At 35.9% G+C, this 26774-nt stretch overlaps 1 protein-coding gene across 4 annotated transcripts in view; it reads right to left on the minus strand.

Annotated features, from left to right (window-relative positions):
- The window catches only part of NPEPPS (aminopeptidase puromycin sensitive), an 86879-nt gene that overhangs the window by 18989 nt on the left and 41116 nt on the right, over window positions 1-26774 (minus strand). For 2 of the 4 annotated variants that reach the window (XM_004378002.1, XM_023732806.1), the window contains 11 exons: window positions 23881-23958; window positions 14458-14579; window positions 11430-11537; window positions 9011-9211; window positions 8459-8555; window positions 8315-8348; window positions 7361-7475; window positions 4760-4924; window positions 3780-3884; window positions 3099-3159; window positions 832-941 (listed from right to left, as the gene is read on the minus strand). In XM_004378002.1, coding sequence (XP_004378059.1) covers window positions 832-941; window positions 3099-3159; window positions 3780-3884; window positions 4760-4924; window positions 7361-7475; window positions 8315-8348; window positions 8459-8555; window positions 9011-9211; window positions 11430-11537; window positions 14458-14579; window positions 23881-23958 — 1196 coding nt within the window. Of the gene's footprint in view, window positions 1-831; window positions 942-3098; window positions 3160-3779; window positions 3885-4759; window positions 4925-7360; window positions 7476-8314; window positions 8349-8458; window positions 8556-9010; window positions 9212-11429; window positions 11538-14457; window positions 14580-16764; window positions 16844-23880; window positions 23959-26774 lie in introns of those variants that run through there. The other 2 variants (XM_023732805.1, XM_023732804.1) reach the window with 2 other exon arrangements.

Genomic DNA, 26774 nt, shown 5'->3' on the forward strand with positions numbered 1-26774 from the left:
CTGCCACATCAAGAAACTCTGTGTAAAACATACTTAGCTTTACAGACAATGCAGGACCACAAGAACAAACACAGATACCAAAAAGAGAGCTACGAATCTTCCTCCCTGAAAATGCGCGGCAATTAATTCCCCATGCAGCTCATGAAAACATGGCAAAGAAATTTAAGAGCAACAATTTCTTGGTTTCATATAATGAAACTGAACTAAGATAAACTTTTTGATAGGCATTAAAGGTTGATGTGTAATTCTCAGTCCTGTTGGAAGATGACTCATTTTATAGTACTCAATCAATTCAGGTAACAGTTCAACCAACAAGAATGCAATTCTCATAAAAATCACATTGCTACCCAACCAGCATTAAAAAATACTTTTATGGAATTATGCTATAAATGGGTGTTGAATTTAACCAGATGCTCTTCCTACACCTACTGAAGTAATCACGTGTTTCTTCTACTTTATTCTGTTAATGTGGGGATTATGAATCAATAAACCAAAACCAAACCAACTGACAGTGAGTTGATTCTGATAAATTGCTTCATTTTTGAATGTTAAACCAACCTTGCATTACTAAAATAAACCCCCTTGGTGATTTCAGAATTATATCAACAAGTTTACAGTTTCTCCTTGGAAACAGTAAAAGTAGACAAGATTTTGTTTTCTACTATAGCATGTATAATTTTAATGATGTGGGGAGCAAATAATTCACTAGAGAGATAGTAAATCACTGACAAAAGAGTAAAAGGGTCAGTTTAAATGTCACCTAGAATATATGAAGTACAGAAAAGAAATTTAATAAAATTAAACAAATTGAAGGACTTTTTATAAGTATACCTGTTCTGATTCCACATAAATGAGGGGGAATCCCATTTGCTTGGTCCAGGTATTCATCACAGCAGCTATAGGTTTACCGCTAGCATTTTCTAAACTTTCCCAGAGATCCTCTAGAAGATAAACACAATGAAAATCTAAGATGTTTACATTTTTATTTTCCTAAACAAACCAGAAATTCTATTTCATTCTTAACACTTTAGCATCTCCACTGCTGACCAATTCTTTGGTTTCTTCAGGTTTAAGAAACAACAGTGGGGAAAATTACCCCCACTGCCCCATTAAGTAAACTCTATTATAAAAACTGGTCTTATATGTTTAGAAGTTACTAACTGCACCAATTTATAAGACAAATTACAAATTACAAAAGACAAACGATGACTTCAAACAAGAAGAAATGCCAACAAACGGAAACATGTTCAACATCACTACTAATCATTCACAAAGTTAAAACAATTATACCAATTCAATTAACAGAAGTTAAAAAATACTTAATGCTACTGAGGCTGAAGTAAAATTCATATAGTCAAACAGCACTTGTGGTAAGGAAGGTAAAACAGCAATATAATACGATGTGATAAATATAATAAAATGTGAAAATAAATATATATAACAAACATGAAAAATGGTGGCATGCACAGAGGAAACACACTTAAAGAAAAAGCCAAAGAAAATAAAAGCTTCATAAGAGGGGACTTTTGGTCTGCATCTTGTAGATGAGTTGGTTATCAGGCAGAAAAGAGAAAAAAGGCATTCTTGGTAGACGGAATAAATGGTCTGTGTACAAATAGTAAAGTATAAAAAAGACAGAAAATATCAATAACAGCAGTATGTTCAATAAGGCCAAAGAACAGACGGTGCCCGTGTAGCAGTAACAGTGGATGAGGCTAAGAAAGTAGTCAGGACTGAATTGTTCAGGGCTTACAAAGTCTTACAAAGTACAAGCACAGACTTTATCTTGAAAGGAATGTGGCATCTCAAGTATTTTTAATCAGTAGGGTAATACAGTTAGATATTCACTTATAGAAAGGTAACTCTACCCTCAGTGTGAGAGATAATAAAAGGAGAGGGGCAAGGCAAGCAGCAGTGAGTTAGTAGGCAAACTGCAGAATTCCAGGGGAGAAAATCAGGAAGGCATGACCTAAGGTAAGGGCAATGAGGACAGACAAGAGGACACAGGAACTACTGCAAGGGGATGAAGACCATGAATGGTAACCGAAATGTATATGAACTGCCAATTGTCTTTCATAAAAAACAAAAATGTTAAATGGTATGCCTTGCTGTTCAAAATGTGGCCCAAGAACCAGCAGCACTAGCTTCACCCAGGAGCTTGTAGGAAATGCAGACTCTCAGGCACCACCCCAGGGCTACTGAATTAGAAACAATTTAACAGACTCCAGGTGACTATATACGCACATTAAAGTTTAAGAAGCACAGGCTTCCCCACATACACATACATAGAAGACTTACAAAATTTGCAAAAGTAGATTTTCTCTACCTCTGCTTTAAGGAAAAGAACAGATCTCCATTTTACAAACTAAAAAGGAAATTTACAGGGGAGGGGGTTTATAGATGGGAGTGTGGGGAGCAGTCAAGGTTATATACTGGCCAGAACAAAAAGGCAGACACTGTATTTTTAATTCAAAGGCCACTAACCTCAGGAACAGCTCAGGCTCAGCCCTCTTTGAACCTCTGTCCTTCTACCAGACATGAACTACCACAAACCTTTCTGTCTTTTGCAACATTTTTGTTCACTGAAGAACTCAAAATTCCAAATCAAACTTTTTCATGATCAAGCAACTCTGACACATTTATTTTTCCTTTTGATTCTGATATCCAATAAATTATAGACCACTATACATTAAAAGTTTTAAGATTTTACTACACTGAAACTCTGCAGTTCCAAGAGTTCATTCCTAAAAATGATTAATTTGCAGCTATTTTAAATGACCAATTTAGGACAATAAAACCAGCCAATCACCAAAAAGAGCAAGCTCTAGAAGGTAAACAGACCTTTCTCAGACTCTTTAAAAGTGGCAAACTACTGAGCTATGGAGAGAATAATACTGGAGGATGACCAAAAGGATAACGGGTCCTGATTTATGTTGATCCAATGACTTACTATATATGACTTCAAAGAAGTCAACTTTATTTCCTATCCATCACATGGCAAGTTAAGCACTTAGAACAAAAAGAAAATGTCCCATTCTGGATAGAATGTCAACACTTTTTTTGTCTCTTCATTTCTGTGTCAAACTATTAAAGATTACCTGTGGCAGCATTCTTTTGTTGGAACTTTGTTAAGTACATGTTCATTCCTTTCTTAAAGTCCTGAGAAAACACAATTTTTTAAATCCATGAGAGTCAGATCTCAGAATTCATATAATACATTTGCATACCAGTACTCAAAAGCAAATTTCTACAAATTACTTGAGTGTCAGATGTACTTTAAAAAAAAAATTTACAGCCAAAGATTAGACAGGCCCATAAAACAAAACGAGACTAAAAGGACGAGAAGGCAGAAGGGGACAGGAAAGCTGGTAACGGGGAACCCAAGGTTGAGAAGGGGAGAGTGCTGACATGTAGCAGGGTTGGCAACCAATGTCACAAAACAATATATGTATTAATTGTTTAATGAGAAACTTGTTTGCTTTGTAAACTTTCATCTAAGGTACAATAAAAAAAAATTCCCCTCTATTACCTACTGCCTTCTAAGAATGCATCTTTGCCTGAAACCACTGCTTTTGAATTTTATACAGTCTCTCATCCCCCACCCCAAACATACCTGCACATCATTCATCTAAGAAACCATTATAGTCAGTATGAAAAGAAAGGAAGACAAGCCAGAGTATGGTAAAGTCCTCCCAGATTATAGAAAAATTATCTAGGAATTTATTCCAATTAGAATCTAATAATATGCAAAATTCTACGATTTCACCTGGCTTTCTTACCTTATCCCCAATGTAGTCATGCAGCATCCGGATGACAGATGCACCTTTGCTATATGATATTGCATCAAATATCTCATCAACCTCAGACGGATGGCCCACACTGACCTGGCAGACAGTGTGATTCAGGGTTATGACAGGAAGCAGACAGCCTGTAACACTGAATTACATAAAAAGCTTTCTAGGAAAACCCTTCTAACTTAAAAGATACTTTTCTGCCTTTAGCTCACTTATAATGCATAATTACAAACTAGAATGCATAGATGCTACACTCAAAAAATATAGTAACTGATCCTACTAAAATGGAATACATAACAGAAGCAGGCCTATCATCTCCTAAGGCCGGGGTTCCAGTCCTGGCTCACCTCTACTGGGAGACAAGTCACTATGGATCTGTTTACTCTCGAGGAGAGAAAGGAAGGGAGAGATGAAAAACATTTGATTTCTTGATTATACTGGCTTACAATTATATAAAACCTTGTTAAATATGTCAAACAGGATTATAACTCTAGTTCTTGGGAGGCAAAATTTATACATATAAACTTACTGAAGTAAGGATAGGCTAAGTCAAGAGAATTAAAATTTGCACAAAACAAACAATGACAACAATAAAAGGATATGTTCAGAACTTTCCTGAAACAAACAATGGAATCACAGCATTCCTCTAAGCCTATTACCCAACAGGTATGATCTTCCCATACCACTCAATAAAAAAAGTATTTAGTGAACGCTTATAGGTACACAGTGCTTGCCTATACAAAGACCAAATTTTTATAATGCCTATCTTAAAAAGAAATATTAATTAGAACTTAGTATTGTTAGATTTTCAAGATTGGAAATATGAACTATAAAAACAAGTAATGTGAAGTCACCCATGTAATTTCTCTTATTTTCAGAGTCCTAAGTATCTCTCTAACAAATTACTTATTTCATTAAAAATGACAGCAGTCAAAGACCAATGGCTGGTTTTAAGTATGGCTCACTTCAATAGGATGGCTGTTATCCAAGGCATCAAGCTCCTGGGCACGGGTATAATCGGCAGAAACAAACTGAGTCCAGATATCATACTCTGGGAAGCAGTGGTCTACACACAGATATTCAATCCAGGAAGCGAAGCCTTCATTTAACCAAAGATGAGTCCACCATTCCTAAAACCAAAAGATGGAAATATGTAAAAAAACAAACAAAAAAACAAAAACCAAAGTGCTTGTCATTCTACTAGTTTGAAAAACTCACGTCCCTTCTACTATACTCCAAACCTAACAACTTAATGAACTAAAATTCAATTCAAAACATTTAGTAAATAACTCACAACTCTGAAAAAAAGAGAAGCCTAAAAAGAGATGCCAAGAAAGGCCAACTAGTAATATCAGAATTATGCCTGAGGGACATTACCAAAACATTGCTAAGTGTAATTTTTTACTAGTAAAGGCAGAAAAGATGGGGGGCGGGAGAACACAAAAAATAAACCCATATGTGGAAAGAGGGGAGAGAAAATACATGCAGGCAAGAGCAGAGATGAAAAATATCATCATATAAAATTGAAAGAAAACAGGGTCAAGCAAGGAAAGGTGGAGACTATTTCCGTAATGACTGGAAAAAGCCATTGTTGATTGATGGGTTAAACTTTCTAGATAAATACAAAAGCTGTACTGCTGACATAAGAATTATGTGAAATTAACAGAAATGTGGTAATAAGTAGTTCAGTAATGAACAGTGTTTAAACATTTATGGAATACTAAAATTCTCAACTGTTAATAAGAATTTATATCAAGTGGAATAGACAAAGAATATACTGGGTCATAGATAAAATCAACTTTTTTTAAAAAAGAGATCTCAATCTAATTTTCATTAAAGTTGATTAAATCTCTTATGAAAAGAAAGCAATATACGAATGTAAGACAGATGCTAAAGGATTAATGCAATGATGAAAATAAAAGGGCTTTTTGAAATTCTGAAAAGGGCAAGTATTTTCAATATTAAGTGATATGTGGATATTTGTCTAAGTGCTTTATGCTATTTAACTAGTAGTCTCCACAAAGATAAGCTGGTACAAAGCTAAACCCAGCCTATCTGTAAGCCCTTGGAATTTTGGTTTATGAAACAATTGGCATCTAATAGCTAGAATGTTGTTATTGTTGTTGGGTACCATCAAGTCAGTTTTCAACTCATAGAGATCCCATGTGACAGAGGACTGGCCACTGGGTTTTTTAAGCTACAATCTTTACAGGAGCAGATCACCAAGCCTTTCTCCTGCAGGGCTGCAGGGTGAGTTCGAACTGCCAACCTTTAGCAGCGAAGTGCCTTAATAATTAGAATAGTTACCCAAATCCAGTAAAAGATTGTTTAAAAGCAATATAAGAATGAATGCACATTTCACCTGCTAAAATTTATTGCTAGTGGTTTCAAAACAACATTATAAAAAATAAAAGTTTTCTGAAAGCTGAGCAAAAATATTCTGTTTGGTAGGAAGTAGCAAACTTGCTGCATTAGGAGAAAGGAACACTTCTGCACTCCTGAATATCCAAAGCAAAAGGAAAGGGTTTACTTTCAAGGGTTGACTTTCTTTAGAAACTCTCTCAGACATTGTTAAATGTCTTACTTTCTTGTTTATTTCTGTGACATATGGACTTAACCAATATCCGAGTTGAGTTCTGCACTTTGGCAGCCTAAAATGCTGCCAGGTAATTTGGCTGGCTTCAAAACCTCCAGTTCTTTGATTTATGAAGCCCTGTGCTCTCAAGCCGTAACATTGTTGGCTTCCATAGACAGTATTTATTTAGAATAAGAGTGAAAGGTCAAGACTGAAGGGCAGAGATCATTCACTGCAAACATTTTAATAAACCAAGGTTTCAATGGTGTAGCTGGAATTTTTAATACACCTTATAGGTGGCTCTGCCATTTCTTTGCTTTCACTTCTATCCAATTTCAATTTAACATTTTAGGCAATGAAAAAACTAACTCCTAAGAACATTCTGGAGCCCTGGTGGCACAGTGGTTAAGAGCCTGGCTGCTAACCAAAAGGTCAGCAGTTTGAATCCAGCAGCTGCTACTTGGAAACCCTACGGGGCAGTTCTACTCTGCCCTATAGGGTCGCTATGAGTGAAAATCTACTCGATGGCAACAGGTTTGGTTTTTGTTTTTTTTTTTAAAGAACATTTTGACCTAATCAAAGGTTGGTTTATTATTTATCAGGTTACTTTTTAGCTAGTGAACTACATAGTAAATATGAATAAAAAAACTACAGTTAACCTTGAATCTCACTGCATGAGGTCAATCACCTCTAAAAAGGAATCTCTTTCTTTCACCCAAATTACTATCTTGACTTTTTTCCCCCCATTTGCAGGCAAATTTTAGGTCACTTTAAGGAGTGTTTTCTGTGAAATGAAGATTGTCTACATGCTCTTGATCAAAACAGAGATTCTGTTAAGTATTTTTCAAGGTGGACCTTTTAAAATAAATTTTTTCTATTACTCAATTGTTTTTAGCGCAACATTCCAGCCAAACCTGGAATATCATGTAGCCAAAATAACGTGCTGCAGGATGAAGCTAAATATATTTGAGCACTTAAAAATATTAAATACCATAGTAACAAGATTTCCAAACCATTGATGGGCGAGTTCATGTCCCACAACCAGAGCAACCCACTGGCGTGATGAAGAACAGGAGTTTTTTGGATCAATAAGCAATGCAGTCTCCCTGTGTTTAAAAAAAAAAACAATAAAATAATAGTATTACAATAAAAGCTGGCATGCACAAGTAGGGGAGATTCAAAACAGTAAATGAGATGGTCAAGTTAGGCTTTAGAGATGCCAAGAAAACATTTCCTCAGAGTATACAGGATAGAAAAAGTTCTAGGAAGATTAAAGACTACCCCAATAAAATTCACACAATAAAAGATAAAAGATGTAACACAAGTTTAATTATCAGTTTACTGATAGAATAGATGCCTGAATTTTTGGAAAAGCTTTGTCGAAGGGATTAGAGCTTATCGTGCTAGAGAGAGAAGACAGTCCTTCCATTAAAAGAAGGGGAGCGGGGAGAGGAAAAGGGGAAAGAGCTGTATTCCACAATCCCAAAAAGGACACTAAGTAGGCTGTCCAAAACTTAGCTCATCTAAAAAGGCAGCTGAAAGTAGAAGGCAAAAACTCGTTTACAGATCCTGCTTTAAAAAGTATACAATCCACATGTTTATATTACGGTGACAGACATGTAAAAACTTGGCTAGATTATATGAAATTAGGGAGGGTTCTTCAAGCTGGATAAATAGCTACTGGAAGGAAGAGAAGGCACCGAAATTAGAAACTCAGCCAAGAATACATCTACAAATGCTACTGATGCCAGATGCTCATTTTAAAATCTTACACCCTCAGACAGTAGCACCAGAGGGGGTCCATCTGCATTCCTGAAATGCACACAGAAAGGAAAATTTACAACAGATCATAAAGTAGAAGCTACTCAACTGTGATTAGAAGTGAAGAAGCCCTTATGAAATCAGTGATTGAAAAGATAAGCAGGGTAATGCATCATTAACATACCTATAAGTAACAAGGCCCCAGTTCTCCATGGCACCTTCATAAAATAAATACAAACATTTATTGATATATACATACTTATTCCTCAAAGTCACAAAATTCAAGAAAAGCTATTACAATTCAGCAATAAAATGAAATTTACTTTACCAGCTGCAAAGTCTGCAATAGCAATGAGATCAATTTTAGGTAGAGGATAAGGAACATTGAAGTAGTCCTTATAAAAAGGCAGGGTTTTAGCAGCAACCTACAAAAGTATAAACAAAAGTACCATCTGATAAATATTTTATTGTAATTCATATAGAATTCCACAAAGGAATCCTGTTGCAGGTCAAGGTATCTCAAGTTACTAGAAACCAATCCCCAGGAATCTATCTCCAAAGACTGCCTCAGCCCTAGGTTTTGTATATATTGGCCCAACTTTATGCCATTTCTAACCTGGTGTGAAGAATATAATTATATCTTTTCCCAACCATTCCCTGGATAAATAAATTCCACTCATATTCTTTTAATCATTATCTTATAAAATGTTAATGCAACACCAAGGTTGGTACTCCCAAAATTCTATTAAAAATAAAACCAAAGTAGCATAACAAATTTTAGATGAAACTATAAATGACTGTACTAATAACTGATCAGAAATGTAAATTCCCCAACCTGGAGTTATGGACTGTTGGAACAATCCTCTTCAAGTACATTTACCTCTAACGCAAACTTTCCTTGCTCTGCTTTGCCAACAGGGGTGTAAACACGGACACACACACCATCTTTTGACCTTGTTTCTACAAAGTCATATTCACCCACAACAAATGCCACCAGATATGTAGACATGACAGGTGTTCGGGCAAACTTCACTTCCACTAAATTTTCATCATCAGGGTATGGTTTCCGGTCAATTACATTCTTAAAAGAAAAAAAAATTAAACAGAATTACATTAAACACCTTACAGCAAACACTAACCAAAAAACAGTAGGCCTGATTGCCTTTCCTCTGCTTCTACCACAGCTTACTTCTCTACCCCAACTCATCCAGTGCTTTCGTACTGTCAAGATCTTTCCTTTTAAGAAGGAAAGTGATTTGATAAAGCACTCACACTATAAGGAGTTGATGGGCTAAACCGTTAAACCCACCAGGAACTTAAAAAAGGAATCAGGTTTTCTTGAATACCTATTATATGCCAGGTAGTAGGGTGTTTTAGGGGCTTTGGTGGTGCAGTGGTTAAGAGCTGCAGCTGCTAACCAAAAGGTTGGCAGTTCAAATATACCAGCTGCTCCATGGAAACCCTATGGGGGCAGTTCTACTCTGTCCTATAGGATCACTATGAGTCGGAATCGACTCGACAGCAACAGGTAGCTAGTAGTAGGGTGTTTTAAGTAAGACCTCAAAACTTTTCAAGTGGAATACGGATGGGAGACAATTATTAATAAAAATAAAATTAACTGTGGTACCCACCATTTCAAAGAGAATAGATTTCTAGATCTAGAGCATTCTCTGTACCAAGGTTGGCTCTAAGCAAACCTATTAAGAAACTACTACTTTAACTTTAAAAAAAAAAGTTGCCTTTAAGCTGATTCGGCCTCATGGTGACCCCGTGTCAGAGCAGAACTGTGCACCATAGGCTGATTTTTTGGAAGTAAACTGCAAGATCTTTCTTCCAAGACACTTCTGAGTAGACTCCAACCCCCAACCTTTCAGTTAACAGCTGAGCACATTAACCATTTGCACCACCCAGGGACTATACTTCACCTTCAGAATTCTTAATTTCCCTTTGATGTTCTCCCTCTTTTCCCCATTCAGGTTCTTAGCTTCCTCAAGCTCTATTCTATTCTTTCTTCTAAGGAAGACTTGTTCAAGAACAGACCTGATAAATTCATTCACTCTGAAGTATAAACGAATATTCCTGTTTAACACATTAGCCTCCTCTCTGAGAATACTGGAGACAAGAATGGCATTCTAATCATGGAATTCTCTCCACTCATAAAGGAGGGCAAAAGCCAGTTATTTTGGGGTGTAGTAGGCTTTTTCAGTTTGAATCCACGAGGCGCCCCTTGGAGACCCTATGGGGCAGTTCTGCTCTTTGAGTTGGAATCGATTTGACAGCAACAGGATTGGTTTTTTTGGTTTAGGCTTTTTCAAGTTTCCCAGTGTCATATTACTGGCTATTCTCTCTCTTAAACAAGGTAGTTCTAGACAATACACTTCAAGCGGTGACTATTTATGAATGAGATCAATGACATAGGTGAAGAGAGCATATTCCAAGAATACAATCAGCCAACAATCTAAATACACTTCATTATGTGTCCATATCTTTGGTATTTAATAAGAAAGTCAGACCTTTTTCTTCCAGATAATGTCACTTATTTAGATCTCCAAATTAAAAGAAGTAAATAATCTTACTGTAATGGATTGAATTGTGTCCCCTGCAAAAATGTGTGTCAACCTGGCTAGGCCATGATTCCCAGTATTGTGTGATTCTTCACCATTTTGTAATCTGATGTGATTTTCCTATGTGTTGTAAATTCTATCTCTATGATGTTAATGGGACAGGATTAAAAACCCATTGCTATCAAGAGGCAGTTAAATTAATGAAGGAGGACTCAATCTACAGGATTAGGTTGTATCTTGAGTCAACCTCTTCTGAGATATCAAAGAATTGAGCAGAGAGGACAGGGACCTCCTACCACCAAGCAAGCAGAGCTGGAACGAAGTGCATCCTTTGGACCTGGGCCCCCTGTGCTGAGAAACTCCTAGACCCGGGGGAAGATTGATGACAAGGACCTTCCCCTGGAGTCAACAGAGAAAGAAAGCCTTCCCCGAGATCTGGCACCCTGAATTCGGACTTCTGACCTCCTCAACTGTGAGAGAATAAATTTCTGTTTGTTAAAGCCATCCACTTGTGGTATTTCTGTTATAGCAGCACTAGATAACTAAGATACCTACCAAATAAAGTAATTAAGAAAAAAGAAGAAGGCTTATTGGAAAGAAAGAAAACTAACATTTGTGCTCCTATTATGTACCAAGCACTGTTCTAGGTGGTTTCATGTTATTCCATCTAATCAGCAAACTAAATATGCTAAAAGTTTATTAAAATTTTAAATATACTTACGAACATGTACGTACCATGTTTGATAAAGCTACTCTGTCTTTAGGAACGACCAATGAAATATCAAAAGTTGCTTTGATGGCAGGCTCATCCCAGCAAGGAAAAGCCCTCCGGGCATCAGTAGCCTTAAGAAAAAAGTATGAAATAAGAATATCACTGAATTAACCTAGCAGGCTATTTCATGAAGCAACAGTCATCTCTCTCTTTCTTTCTATCATTCACTCATTCATTCCTTCACTTACTCAAATATATACTTTCTACTCTGCCAGGCAATGAGCTCAATACTGACAACAAACAAAACACAATGCTTGCTATCATCACCATGCCAGCAATTATCTAGGAAACAGGTCTGCTCAAGATCTTAATTTATACTGTTATAAATAGTTACAATTACATCTTTGTTTTTATAAAACATTCCAACATTTCAAATTTAATACTAATGGCTTCATCAATAATGCTCACACAACAAAGGGCACATGAGAGTCAACAATACATTGTAGAATTCAGAACTGGGAAAACAGGAAAGGTTGCCTCCCTTTTATTAAAAGAATAAAAACAAAAATATTTCCAGAGTCTTTAATGTGCTTCACTTTTTATTTGGAATGGTAGCAATGGGAATAAAGATAGATACTCTATTTATTGAAACAGGTCATTCATTAAATGATATTTTCACATACTATACATAAAACTGTCACCACTTGATCTACCTAAACGGGCCTCATTCTTTAAAAATTAAAAAATAAACGTTTGTTAAAGCAAAATAAATTTAATCGTTCAGTTGAATACTCCCAGTAATAAAAAAAACTTTAGTAAACACAACAAAATTGTAAAATAGAACCAATGACAAGATTCTTCACCATGAAAGGAGGTATCAAAATATGCAGAAGTAGAGAAAGCACATATTTTTGAAAAAGGTTTTCGCCAAGAAAAAAATTTTAGATGGCTGTTCGCACAAAGAAATTAAATCATGAACTCTATCAAAGAAGAAATAAGACATCTGAAAAGAAGGAGAGTACAAGGAAAGAAAGAATAGCACAGAAAACTTTAAATCAGAAGAAGCAGCAGGAGAGAAATGAGTTTATGCTACAGAAATGAATGAGATAGAAAACAAGATTGAAAAGCTTCTAAAATATTCAAAGGACAAAGTGATGAAAACAATCAAAGGTACATCTGAGGGACAAACACTAGAGCTAAACCTATTATTAAGTGATATTCCTGAAAAAGAGACCAGAACAGAAACCACATTGAAGATGTAATGGAGAAAAACTTTGCTACGTTAAAAAAATACCTAATCTGAACATGAATAGGAGGTCACCAAGTACCAACCAAAATTAATTAAAAGTACCTGGTAAAAAACTTTAATTTTCCAGGTCAAATAAATAATTTTAGAAGCAACCATTTAAAAAAAAAAAAAAAAAAAAAGCCTACCAAGGGAGAAAGAACATTCTAGCCTGTGACTACCTCCTTAACAAAAATGAGATGCCTAAGACATTTCAACGATATCTATACAAGGGAAAATTTTTAAGTCTATTGTACTACCCTTCAACTATAGTTGAACAAGTTGGGTTTATTACCCATTGAAGCAAGGGAGAACATACATTACAGGGAACTATGGAGTGTAATAACAGTGTTAAGCAAGAAACCTATTATTCAATCTGGATTTTGTTTGAGTGATTTGAGGTAGGGCAAAGGAAGCAGGGATTCACTCTAGAGAGTGTTCTCAGAAAGCGAGGGCAATTCTACAAGTGGGTGTTCTCAATAAATCTTATCTATAGGGAGGGCAGACTTGAGCAAAGCTTCTAAAACTGTAATTGGTAAAGCAGTTACTCATTTTAATAGAGAGGGGATATCTGGTACTTTGTGAGTGTCACAGTGACATCGTTTTTGTCTATGCTTAGAAGAAATTATGAAGTGGTTTTGTTTTGTCTTACTTTATGATAGTCTCAGAGAAACCCTGTCTGAGGGCGGTATTCTGTGAGACTGTCTATGTCCAAAAAGAAAATAATAGAGACTAGCTGTAGGTGCCAGGACAGTTTCTGGATGTCAGGGCCTTCTCTTTTTTCTTTTTTTCATCAATAAATCTATACACCCAATAAAACTAATCATGTATAAAGGCAAATGAAAGGTTTTCAGATACGTAAAGATTCAGGAAATATACCATTCATGTACCCTTCCTTAAAAAAAAATGTTTGGAGACTCTCTAGTCAACCACCAATAAAATGAAAATTAATTTGGAGACATACTCTGGCCAATCATTCCAGAATGAAGAAGTGTTCAAAAGGACTAGAAATGAGCACTGGAATCATTTAAACATAGAATTAAGTCTAAATAATGTTTTAAAACAGAAAGCAAACAAAATAAAATCCTTGAAAGATACACCAAGTAGTAAACTCAATCTAAAATCTTAGGCCATGCAAAGCAAATGAACAATACAGGGATATGAGCAGAAATATAAGCACAGATGCCATCAGTTGTTTCCATATTGAACTGTTATCCATATTGAAAATTACAGAAATAAATTTAATTAGATTTAACACTTAAAAGTACCACTATTAGATTTCAAACAGGTTTTACACTTTTTATACTTGATAAATAAAAAAATCAAAAAAGCAAACGTAATATAGTAAGATAAACAGAGGAAATGTTAGAGAAGCAAAGGAATGTTATACAACAGCATTATTAACTTAATAGGAAAAGTTACAGGTGTCAAATACTGAGAGAATGATTCTAATTAAGAGTAATTATATTCTTACACAGTACACAGTATAAAAGCAATTCAGGTAACTAAATTCTGTCCAAATAACTGTATATAATTATTCCCCAATCTGCACCCCTCAATCTCTTCTTTCTATAGATGGAGACAACTTAGCTGAATATAAAATAAAAATTCCAAAACTGTGACTATTATAATTATGGCTAAAGGTACCTAGCCTCAAATAATCACCCCAAATAATAAAATAATGATCACCCAACCAAAGCCCAACCTTTGTCACAATGCCTAATTTAAGAATTACAATATTTTAGAGACAAATAATCCATACCTACCTCAAACTGTGTGACAGCAGCATAGCGCACCTCTCCAGAAGGGGTAGTATATTTACTTCTATAGAAACCTTTCATTTTGTCATTCAGCTCTCCAACAAAATCTATCTTTAAAGTTCCTGTACCTGTGATGGAAGATAAATGACAACTACTTTTATGGAAACTTTAAGTACAAGTTATCAAAAATATGTTCTCAAGATACTACATTAGATTATATTAGATTCAACTATTTACAATGTTCAAATAATTCCTTCCTTTCTCAAATACTTCTCCTGGCATTGGAGAGAATACAGTATTTACTAAACGGCAGACTAATCCCAAATTAAACCTTTAAACAGCCATGTTAGGGTGACTGCTTAGAAAATTCTTTAACTTTATTAACTTAGTCTCAAATTATCATTATGTGAAGATAAAAACAGGAAAGAAATGAACATTATTAAGAACCTGACACATGCTATTGTGCATGGTGCTTTTTAAAAATGCTGTTTAAATATTTGTACACTTGAAGGTAGGTACTGTCTCCATTTTTTCAGATGAGGAAACTGAGGCTGAAAAGTTAATTAACTTGCTCAAGGTCACACAATTAGTAAATAGCAAGCAAGGGGCAAAAATTTAGGCCTGTTCTAATTCAAAGTACATACTTTCTGTCAATTATACCACATTACACTTCATTTATCTTTAGTTCTTTTAGACAACTTCATGCACAGGAAAAGAAATGTAGCCAATTACTCTATCATTAAGACAAGAAACTATCAAGAAACAGAGCACTGATTCCATAATTCTGTCAAGATTTGATCAGCAACAGTGCATAAAACAAACTCTTAAAGACACCTCAATCATTTGAAACTTGATATTAAAGAAACACTTTTAATCAATAAATTATTAAATACTAATAAAAATGTAACCTAAATATGCATTATATTCTTGTATGAGTAAAATCAATTTACACTTACTCCTCACTTATCGACTGTCTCATTATCCAACATTTCACATTTATGACAATAGTAAAAAATCTACTATCCACCTATTTTACACACTAATGATGTATGTCTGGCAGTAACCCTTTCATGATCAGTGGGACACAGCATCCACCTAAATTTTTCACCTCTGAAGTCCAGAGAGACATATGTGTTACTTGTAATATTTTGTGATCTGCTGTGGTCATCTTCTATTTTCATATATAACAACCTTGTCTTTGGAACCTAACCATATTGGTGAGGAGTAGGTGTAGTTAAAATGTGAGTTATTTGTGAGTACGTGTATTTTCTTTCATAACAGAAAAAAGATTACAATTTGCTAAATTGAGATATATGATGAGTCAATAATCCCATTCTACACTTTACAAATCAAGTCACAAAAAAACAGAAAAATGTTGACTTTGTAATTGATCCTTTTTCAGTGCCTATTTACAACAGAGTCTAGAGCTTGGGAGTCTAACAAATCAAATATATGGTATGACTATAAAACAAAGTGTCTACGAAGTAATTAAACTGATATGCTTATGTGCCTCAAACCGATTCTGAAAGTAACTGCAAATAAAAACATTTCAGACCTTTGGAGCAAAGTCATCACCAAAGAAAGTGTCAAATTCTTAATCATGCTGGGGAAGGGCGAGTGAGGAGAACCCACACCAAACTCAGCTGAATAAGTAGAAGCTTGTGGTCGTTATTTTTAAAAAATCAGATATTCATGAATGTCTGAAGAGGACAATGCATATTCTTCTTTCAGGGAATAACAGATTACTGGGGCAGTAAATATGAACACAGTAAAAGAATCCGAAAGGCTGCAGGGAGAGGGAATAGGGAACACCTGTTTAATTGGTACAGGGTTTCCTTTTGGGATTATGATTATGTTTTAGAACTAGATAGATGAATAGGTTTTGGAACTAGACAGAGGTGCTGGCTGCACAGCAAGGTAAATGTATACTAAATCCCACCGATTTTTCACTTTAAAATTTTTAGTTTTATGCTATGTGAAATTCTGCCTCAATAAAAGCAAATCTGAAAGATGCTTTCTCTATTTTCTTTTAAAAAATCACTTATTTTTTTAAAAAGTGAATGTATTCACATTAATAAAGTTTATAAGGAAGGTGTAACAGATTATTAAAAAACTCCTACCTTTAAAGGGAACTATCTGATGGAATTTTATGTTACAATTCCATAACTGAAATTGGCTAGTCTGTTTTCATTAAATCAACTGGTAAGATGTCCTTTATATAAGTCATATTCCATGGTAAATCTACTTTCAACTTTTCCTATTTGTAATAAAAGTGGGTGTAAAACTCATAACTAAGTAAGAAAGGCTGCTTACACTTTTACTTGGTTTTAAATCTCCAAGGCCATCAAATCATAACAAGATATTGACAGTGACCACTTCCAAAAGTGGAATACTAAACAAAATACAAAGTATTGGAAAGGGTTATTACCTGAAATTCAAACAAAACACAAGTTAAAGTTTTAAAAAGAATCATTAACAAATTTGATTAGTATCGTATTATGCAATACTAATTACAAAGTATTTACTATTAGTATAGTAGAATCTTAGGAGGAACAGGAGAAACTTCTTAATAAATTTCACATACCAAATTTATACCATGTTGAAGAATTTATTGCCAAATTTTATATCTATTCTAGTGCCTAATTTTGTATCTATTCACACACACAATTTACACTGCTTCCTCAAATTAGATACCATATTTCAATATTCCAATGTATGTAATATTTATCTATTTGGGGTGGTTAGCCTTTTAAAACATACACCAAGCTCATTCACAAATCAAACAACTAAAAAATTGGGACTGCCACAAAAACTTTAAATGTTTAAAGCTTAGGAGAGTATAATTGTTGTAAAACCTGAAGTAGAGCTTGAAATGCTTTAATAAGAAATTTAATGCATCTACGAAGTGCTATAAAATGAAAGACAGATTAATTTCTATGAAAAGGGAGTAAAGGCCTTTGCCTTTGTGTCACCATTTCTTATGACCTTCCTGTTTTTCACCCTTCACAATGTTAATACCTGCTAGTACTTCTCCATATAAATGTCACTCTCTACAAGGCACTTAATCACCAATTCTGAGGTTGTTAGGCCTTACGATAGTTACGGTAACTGAACCATTATTCTAGAATGGTGCCAATTTCAGGAAAAAAGATGTTCTACTCAGCAATATAATAACTGGCATAATTGTTGAGTTTGATGAGGCTGAACACAAAGGCTACTGTCTTTCTAAGATATGTTCACTATTTACTATCAGAAGATCACTTATACCGCCTACTAAAATTTGAAAGGATCAGAACTTCATTCTTAAAGCAAAGAATGACTGTGTAACTTTGACCCAGAGAACCCTGGGAAAATGTGAAAGTCAAAGATTTCCAAACAGATATTTACAAATATTCAATATAGTCACAGCTATCATTTTTCTATTCTAATCCTGACATCAGTTATTTACATTAGCCAAAAATTTCCAAAATTATGTTGAATTATAGTTTTTTAATAATCATAACCTTCCCTGACTTTTCCTGCTTTTATTAGAATTGGCTTTACCATTTAGCTTGTCTGCTGTAAATAGTACTTATCAAGCATGATAGAGCTTTTATATACTCAGAATAAATGACCTCCTATATGTATATAGTTAAGGGGGACAAATAAAGGTGCGGAATATTATTTATGACATGCTAACTTATGTGTTCTTCAGAGCGTTTATCTATACATAAATGCTTACAAAAGCATGGCTGAGTTTTGAAAGGATATATAGGAAACTGGTTGCTTCTAAGGAGTGGAGCTGAGAGAGGAAGACAGGAATAGGATGGCAAACAAATTTTCACAATTACATCTTTTAAATTTCAAACCATGCACACATATTGCATTTTAACAATTAAAAAAAAAAAAAAAAGACAGTATAATGTGGTGGCTAAAAGTGCAGATTCTTGAGTTAAACTGCCTGGGTTCAAATCCCAGCTCTTCCACTTACAAGCTGTGTGACCTCGTGCAAGTTAACTAAGCCATCCTGTACCTCAGTTTCTTTATCTATAAAGTGGGGATAATAGAATCTATCTCAAAAGGCTGTTAAAAGGATTCAATAAGTTATTATCTGTGATGCACTTAAAACAGTATCTAGCAGATGAAGCACTTGATAAAATTTAAGTGAAAAAATATGTATGTATACACTGAACTGTACATGTGAAGATTGCAGAAATGGTGAATGTTTTGTTACTGATATATTTACCACAATGAAATGAAACTTTTAAAAAAGTATGTGTAATACACACATGTATACAGTTCACACAAACATATTTTCTATATCCTCTATCATGTTAGGTAGTTTCTGTTATTCTTAGGTAGATATTCTTACCTGGTGAATTCTAGCAAATATATTCTGACTTCTTTTGATAAATACATAACTTTTAGTTTGTTGACTTAATGATGTCACCATATTTCCTAATGCTGAACAATTAAATCTACACTATCTTTGTTTTCTATACTTGTTAGGTTTGTATATCTTCCTGGAGCATTCAAAAAATCAGTTTTTTAATATTGCTGCTCCTCTCTTTTTCATTTTATATTTCATTAATTTCTGCTCTTAAATCTTTCTCTCTTGTTTTCTTCAAGTTACCTTTTCTTTTTTTCCTTTTCTAACTTAGAGTTTGATGCTTAGGCTAATTAATTTTCAGTCTTTCTTGACTATCTTCTCTGAGTGATGTTTTACCTGCATCCTACAAGTTTTAATATGTGGTAATTTCACTGTTCAGTTCTAAACATTTTTCTAATTTCCATAACAAGTCTTCTTTTACTCAAGTATTTAGAGGTATAATTCTCCCAAATATATGAGAAGAGTATTTTTTATGTGTCTTTTGCTACTGACTTCTAATCTCTTCAGTGCAGACACAAAATGTAATCTGTAATGATAAGGTGTTATCATTTTAATTGTATTTTATTACTATCAAATAACAGTTCATAGTTTAAAACTCATAGAGTACTATAAGGCTTACAAATAAAAGCAGCAGGCCTCTGCCCAACGCCACCCTACTGCCCACACCCTGCTCCTAGAAGCAGCCAATTTCAACTCTGTCATTTCTAAATACCTCGCTAATATAGCTGTTTCTTCATTTTTCAACTTCAGACATTACTTTCTTCTTACTATAGAGAGTGAAGTTTTAGATAAATTATATCCCACGCTCCCACATCTTTTACAAATAATTAAATTTTCTATTGCTTTATGAATCTGAAAATTTTTATTTTCCCCTCACACTTAAATTTATAATTTAGCTAAGTATAGAATTCTAGGTTGAAAATCAGCTTCACCCAGAATTATGAAGGCATAGCTTCATTAAAGTCTAGCTTCCATTGTTCTTCTTGGTAAGTCTAGTGTCATTCTGATCCACAAACTAAAGATAATCCACTAGCATTCTCTCCTTAACCCCCCTCCCCCCGCTCTTAAGTGGAAACTCTTTAAGAGCCTCACTTTATCCCCGAAGTTCCAAAATTTCAAATCTATATGCTTTGGTGTGAGACTTTTTATATGTATTTAGTCCCTTCTAGTGCTACAGTCTTTCAATCTGAAGGCTCCTGTCCCACCAGTTCAGAGAAACTTTCTTGTTTTACATTATCTCTAACAATTTCCTCTTCCCATTTTCTCCGGTCTCTCTTTTACTAGATGAACATTAGGTCTGCTGGATTGGTTCTGAAATCTATTTATCTCTCCTGTTTTCCATCTTCTTGTTTTTCCTACTATTTGGAAGATTCCTTGATTTCATCTTTCAAAACTTCTCCTGGGCCTTTATTTCTGTTGTATTATAATTTCCCAAAGTTTTCTGGCTCTAATTCCTCCTTTTTCATGGCACCCTGACCTGTTCTTGTTTCATGAATGCAGTATCTTAACTCTCTAAGGATATTAATTAGTTTTTGGTTTTCTGAAACTTTTTTAAAATTTGTCTTTGACCACACTTAATGGTCTGAATGAGACTGGAGGAAATCCGGAAAGCATGGCCCCCAGACTCTCTGTCAACCCAGAACTAAAACTATTTCCGAGGCCAACTCTTCAGACAAAGATTAGACTGGACTATATGGGACATAAAATGATACACGTGAAGAGTGTGCATCTTAGCTCAAGCAGATACATGAGACTAAATGGGCAGCTCCTGTCCGGAGGTGAGATGAGAATGCAGAGAGGGTCAAGGAGCTGGTTGAATGGACATGGGAAATCAGGGGTGGGAAGAAGGAGTGTGCTGTCACAGTACAGGGAGAGCAATTAGGGTTACACAACAATGTATGTATAAATTTTTGTATGAGACTAACTTGAATCGTAAACTTTCACTCTAAGTATAATAAAATAAACAGTAAAAAAAAAAAAAAAAAACAAAGACAGGAACATGTTTAAGCTCTTTGAGACATACTGCCAGACTGCTTTCCAAATTGTTATAGACTGAATTGTGTCCTCTAAAAAGTATGTGTTCTAAACCCTAACCCCTATACTTGTGGATAAAAGGAGCCCTGGTGGCACAGTGGTTAAAGCACTTGGCTGCTAACTGAAAGGTCAGCAGTTTAAACCCACCAGATGCTCCACGGAGAAAGATGTGGCAGTCTTGGAAGCCTTACTCGGGGGGTTCTATCTTGTCCTATAGGGTTGCTATGAGTGGGAATATTCTCAATGGCAAAGGGTTTGAATTTTGGTTTATACATGTGGGAACAGGGTTTTCTTTGTTATGTCAATGAGGCCATATCAGTGTAAGTTGTGTCTTAAACCAGTCACTTTTGAGATACAAAAAGAGCAGACTAGGCACAGAAGAAAGAAAGGACAGATGGGAAAAGATAGATGCCAGGCCACCATGAACATTACCAAGGAACGGAAGCTGAAAAAAGACAAGGACCTTCCTCCAGAGCCAGCAGAGACAGAAAGGCTTCCCCTGGAGCCGGTGCCCTGAATTCGACCTTTTAGCCTCCTATTGTTAGATGCTGTTGAGTCGATTTCGACTCATAGTGACCCCATGTGACAAAGCAGAACTGCCCCATAGTTTTCTAGGCTATAATCTTTACAAGTGCAGACTGCCAGATCTTTCTCCTGTGGTACAGCTGGATGTGTTTGAAATGCCAACCTTTCAGTTAGTAGCCGAGTGCTTTAACCATTGTGGTACCATGAAAAAATAAATTGCTGTTCGTTAAAGCCACACACTTGTGTTATTTCTCTTATAGCAGCACTAAGAAACTAAGACAAAATAAATGGTATGGATTTACACTCCCCTACCAGTAATGATCCCGGAGGCTTGGCGGCATAATGGTTAAGAGCTTGGCTGCTAACCAAAAGGTCAGCAGTTCAAATCCACCGGCCACTCCTTGCAATCCCTATGGAGCAGTTCTACTCTGTCCTATAGGGTCACTATAAGTCAAAATTGACTCAACAGCAATGGGTTTGGCTTGGTTTTTTACCAGTAATGAGCTGGTGGCGCAGTGGTTAAGAGCTCGGCTGCTAACCAAAAGGTCAGCAGTTGGAATCCACCAGCTACTCCTTGGAAACCCTACTGGGCAGTTCTACTCTGCCCTATAGGGTCGCGTGAGTCAGAATCGACTTGACGGCCAACAGGTTTGGTTTTTTTTGGTTTTTACCAGTAATGTCAAGGCAGCCACATCATCCAGAATCTTTTTAATTTCAGTTTACATGACAACCAAAAACTGGTATATTAGTAACTGCTGTTTTGATCTCTCTCATTACTAGGAGGCTAAATATCTTTTCACATGTTTATTAGTCGTTTGCATTTTCTTTCTTGCAAATTATGTTTCTTTTCATTTACTCATTTATCAAGGTCTTAGTGCTTTACCAATTGATTAAGCTCAGAAAGTTTTCTTCTATCCCAGAGTTTAAGTATTAATTTCTATCTTGATACCTAATAGTAACATATCAGCAAATACTCCTCCCATATCCCCACAAGCATAATACCTATCTAATCTCTGGTTGTATATCAAAACCATCTGTGGAGCATTCTTTTAAGTATAAGTCCATAAGTCCCATACTTTAGAGATTTGAATTCAATTAGTAGAAGATGGAGCTAGTGTAGAAATGGTGCGGCAGTGATGTCTCACTCCCTGTTTAACTTCACAAGGGGGAGGAGAGAGAATCAAGATCGTCAGGCCAAGACTGGTTCCTATGAGGTGAAGGTCAGACGTACCTCCTCTCTCCAACCTTTTTACCAATTCTGACACCAGCCGTCCCTCCCACAGCACTCTACTTCTCTGCTGGGTTTGAGAATTATTTGCAATGGCCACACAGAACTCACAGACTATACCCACAATTATGGGGTTTATTAGGGAAGTAACAAGTTACAGTTCAGGATCAGGAATGACTTAGGATACAGTTCTTTGGTCAGGACAGCTTCTTCTTGGCCGTGCCCTCAGGCAGGCCTCTCTCTTGGCTCTCAGCCCCTTGGGCCCTTGGACCCTCAGCCTGGCCTCTGCACTGCTCCGGCAAGTGTTACAAAGCTCGTTAGCTCTGCCAACAAGTGCCTGGAGACACCATGCTCTGCTAACAAGCCTCCTGCCTGGAGGCACTCAACTCTCTGGCTCGGTGGGTGGGCAAGCCTAGCTCCACCAACAAGTGCCTGGAGGTACCCCACTCTGCCAGCAAGCCTCCTGCCTGGAGACACTCAGGTCTCCTGCTCTGTGGGTTGGCATGCCCACTGTAGCTGCCTCACTCCTTGGGCCAGGAAGCCCACTGCACCGTCTCCTGCCGGTCTCTGGTTGTGCTGCTACCATTTCTTGCCATCTCCAGTGTTACAGCTCCTGGGTCTAAAAGGTTCTCAGCACAGGGACCCTGAGTCCAAAGAATGTGCTCCCCTCCTGGCTCTTCTTTTTTGATTGTAGTGAGGTCTCCTCCTTGCTCTGGGATTGGCTCTCTTTTTAAGCATAGTGGGATGGCAAAACTGACCAATCCCCTCATTAGGGTTCTACATACCTTATTTGCATTGTCCCACCCCCGCAAGGATTCCCTGTACCTTATTTGCATTATTAGCATGCTGTCCAATAAACTTGATGGGCCACAAACACCTTATTTGCAAAGTCCCACCCAATCATTTTGTAGGAATCACAAGACAATGCGTGGCTAGAAAGGCCATTCTAAGTAATTCACTGCACCACAGCTGGGTAAATGTATTTCTGAAAAGCTAAAATACAATGCATTATGTTCTAGGGTAGAACGACCATTCTTTTTTGTTTGCTTAAATAAAATACAGAGTGACAGGAGATAGAAATTTTTCTTTCCATTGCCCAATTTTCTTAGAGGAAAATTCTGGTGGCCCCAAAACTGCATTGAACCTGACTCTTTCAAAAGCTCTATCTTAATCTGCTAAAAACAATGAGGCAAAAAAATGGCACTCAATAAAATTCTTTTGAAGAAGCAACATAGTATTTATCATGAGATTTTATAAAAGCCAGGTCTCTTACCTGTTTGGAGAGTACTAGGAAAAGACAAGGTGACTTTTTCATCTTCATTCTGATAGTTAAATCCTGTAGCATGTATTTCTGAAATAGAAAAAAATATATTAGTTCAAGGGTCTGACTAGACTGATAAAACCAATCTACATCACAGTAATTAACATTTTCAAGAGCAAAATCTACTAAAACTAAATATTCTCAATTTAATAAATTAAGTTCCTACTAATAAGAGTATTATTTCAAATTAACCTATTTTAGGCTATATAACTTAAATATTCACCTTAAAAATGCTCACATGTTCTACATCAATTCACAAAACTTTGGCGATGTAAGGGAAATAGAGCTACTATAAATGTGTTAAGGTTTTCTTCCAGATTTATCATACATGCTTCATTCTCATCCTTGTGTGACTATGATATCGCTTTCTATGCTGCAGTCTTATTCATAAACATTTGAGAGATTAAAACAAACTGGCAAGATTTTAGTGTTAAAGATACACCAGTGAAAGTTCTGTTCCCCCAAAAGCAGACAATTTCAACTAAGATATAAATCATACTTTTCAGTAAAAGTCTTTGTTGTTATATTGTACAGAAATAAAGTAAAAACAAGTGTGTGGATTAAATAAAGGCTTCAACTTACTCTCCACCAAGAGTAAGAGACTACTTACTTGAATTATATTTAGGATGTTCACGTGACACTTTAGAGAAAGAACCGAGTACATCAACTTCCAACCACATCCCATCCCTATCCCAGATGAAAAGCCTGCCAAGGCAGGTGGCCTTAATAAGCACATGAAAAGACACTCAACATCATTAGCCATCAGGGAAATGCAAATCAAAACCATGAGATACCACTTCACACCCACAAGGATGGCTACGTGGTCCAGTGGTTAAGAACTCAGCTGTTAATCAAAAGGTCAGCAGTTCGAATCCACCAGCTGCCCCTTGGAAACCCTATGGGGCAGTTCTACTCTGTCCTATATAGTCGCTATGAGTCAGACTCGACAGCAACTTTTTTTTTTTAAATAATCGAAAAGACTTGATAGTAACAAGTGTCAGCAAGTATGTAGAGCAAATGGGACCCTCATACGTTTCTGGTGGAAATGTAAAATGGTACAGCTGCTTTGGAAAACAGTCTGACAGTTCCTCAAAAAGTTAAACACAGTTACCATAGGACCCCAGCAATTCCACTCCTAGATATGTATCTAAGAGAAATGAAAACATGCCCACAGAAAACACGCACACAAGTGTTCAAAGCAGCATTATTCTTAGTAGCCAAAAAGGGGAAACAACCCAAATGTCTATCAACTGATGACTGGATAAATAAAATGTGGTATATGAACACAGTGGAATGCTTTTCAGCAACAAAAAGTAATGAAGTGCTGATATATACTACAACATACGACAGACCTTAAAAGCATTATGCTAACTGAAAGATGCCAGGCACAAAAGCTCACATATTCTATGACTCCATTTATATAAAATGTCTAAAACAGGCAAATTTATAGAGAGACTAGTAGTTGCCTAAGGAGCCCTGGTGGTGCCATGGTTAAGCAGTCAGCTGCTAACTGAAAGCTCGGAGGTTGGAACCCACCAGCAGCTCTGTGGGAGAAAAGACCGGGTGATCTGCTGCCAGAAAGATTACAGCCTAGGAAATCCTGTGAAGCAGTTCTACTCTGTCCTACAGGGTCGCTATGAGTCCAAATCAACTTGATGGCACATAACAACAACAGTGGTTGGTTAGAGCTGAGGATGGGGGGACTAAGAGAAATGGAGACGGACTGTTAACGGGTATTTTCTTTTTGGAGTAATAAAAATGTTCTCAAACTGATTCTGGTGATGGATGCACAACTCTGTGAATATACTATAAATCCCTGAAGTGTATATCTTAAAAGGATAAAATGGATGTGAACTGTTATTTCAATAAAGCGTTATTAAGAGAGAGACAGGGGTGGCTGTATATTTAAATCTGATATGGATAACACTGATTCAGATTTAACTACATTCTATGAGCCAGGAAAGATGTTCACAATTTTTTCTTTCTTTTATGACTCACCTAAATATAGGAATTTCAAGTGTTTCTAATATCAGTATGGTTCAAACATGACTCAGTTAAGTCAAAGTCTTTACAATAGCAAATAAAAAAACATAATTTTAGGTTTTAAAAGAATTTTGATAATTCTCTAACCCAACCTTCCCCATTTTACAGATGAAGAAAATTAGGTAGATAATGAGTTACTCAAGGTCACACAGTTGGACTAGAACAACTCAGCTCCCTTCTAACTCCTATCTCCGAAATTCTTTTTACCTTCATAAGCTAGCTCCTGAGTTTGAACAGAAACCAAGATCTGGAATATACACAATAGTGATAAAATCTCTATTAAAACAATAATAACGTTAGTTGGCAAAAACTAGAGATTTGCCTTTACCTGATTCCCAAGAATAGAAATGTACTTAGCCTACAGGGAAGCCAAAAATCATCTCAGTGTAAGCATGTTCCTTTCCTGCTAAGATATAAAATAACATTGGGGTGGCTCTGAAGGTACTATGATGAAAGATCATTTCCATAAAACCAATATTTAAAAAAAAAATCCACAAAAAAAGCTTCAAACTGACAAGAAACGAAGATAGGCAAGCAGAAGAGTAGTTTAAAACTGAAACGATCAAGTGCTGTTAGATTCTGTTCTACAGTACATGCTTCCAAATGTACATATCAACTATATTATATATGTACAAAAATTAGCAAAATATCCCCCAAAATTCTCTCTCAGAAAAGAGGAAGTAGCCATATATTTGAATTCTTTAAAAAAATCTCTTATATTATGGAAACTCTCCTAATTATATTGAACAACATGCTACTTGGCAAACATACATTCGAGTTTAAAACAATCTTGGTCAATCATA

The sequence above is a fragment of the Trichechus manatus genome, unplaced genomic scaffold (genome assembly GCF_000243295.1).
Source record: "Trichechus manatus latirostris isolate Lorelei unplaced genomic scaffold, TriManLat1.0 scaffold00054, whole genome shotgun sequence".
Taxonomy (NCBI): Eukaryota; Metazoa; Chordata; class Mammalia; order Sirenia; family Trichechidae; genus Trichechus; species Trichechus manatus.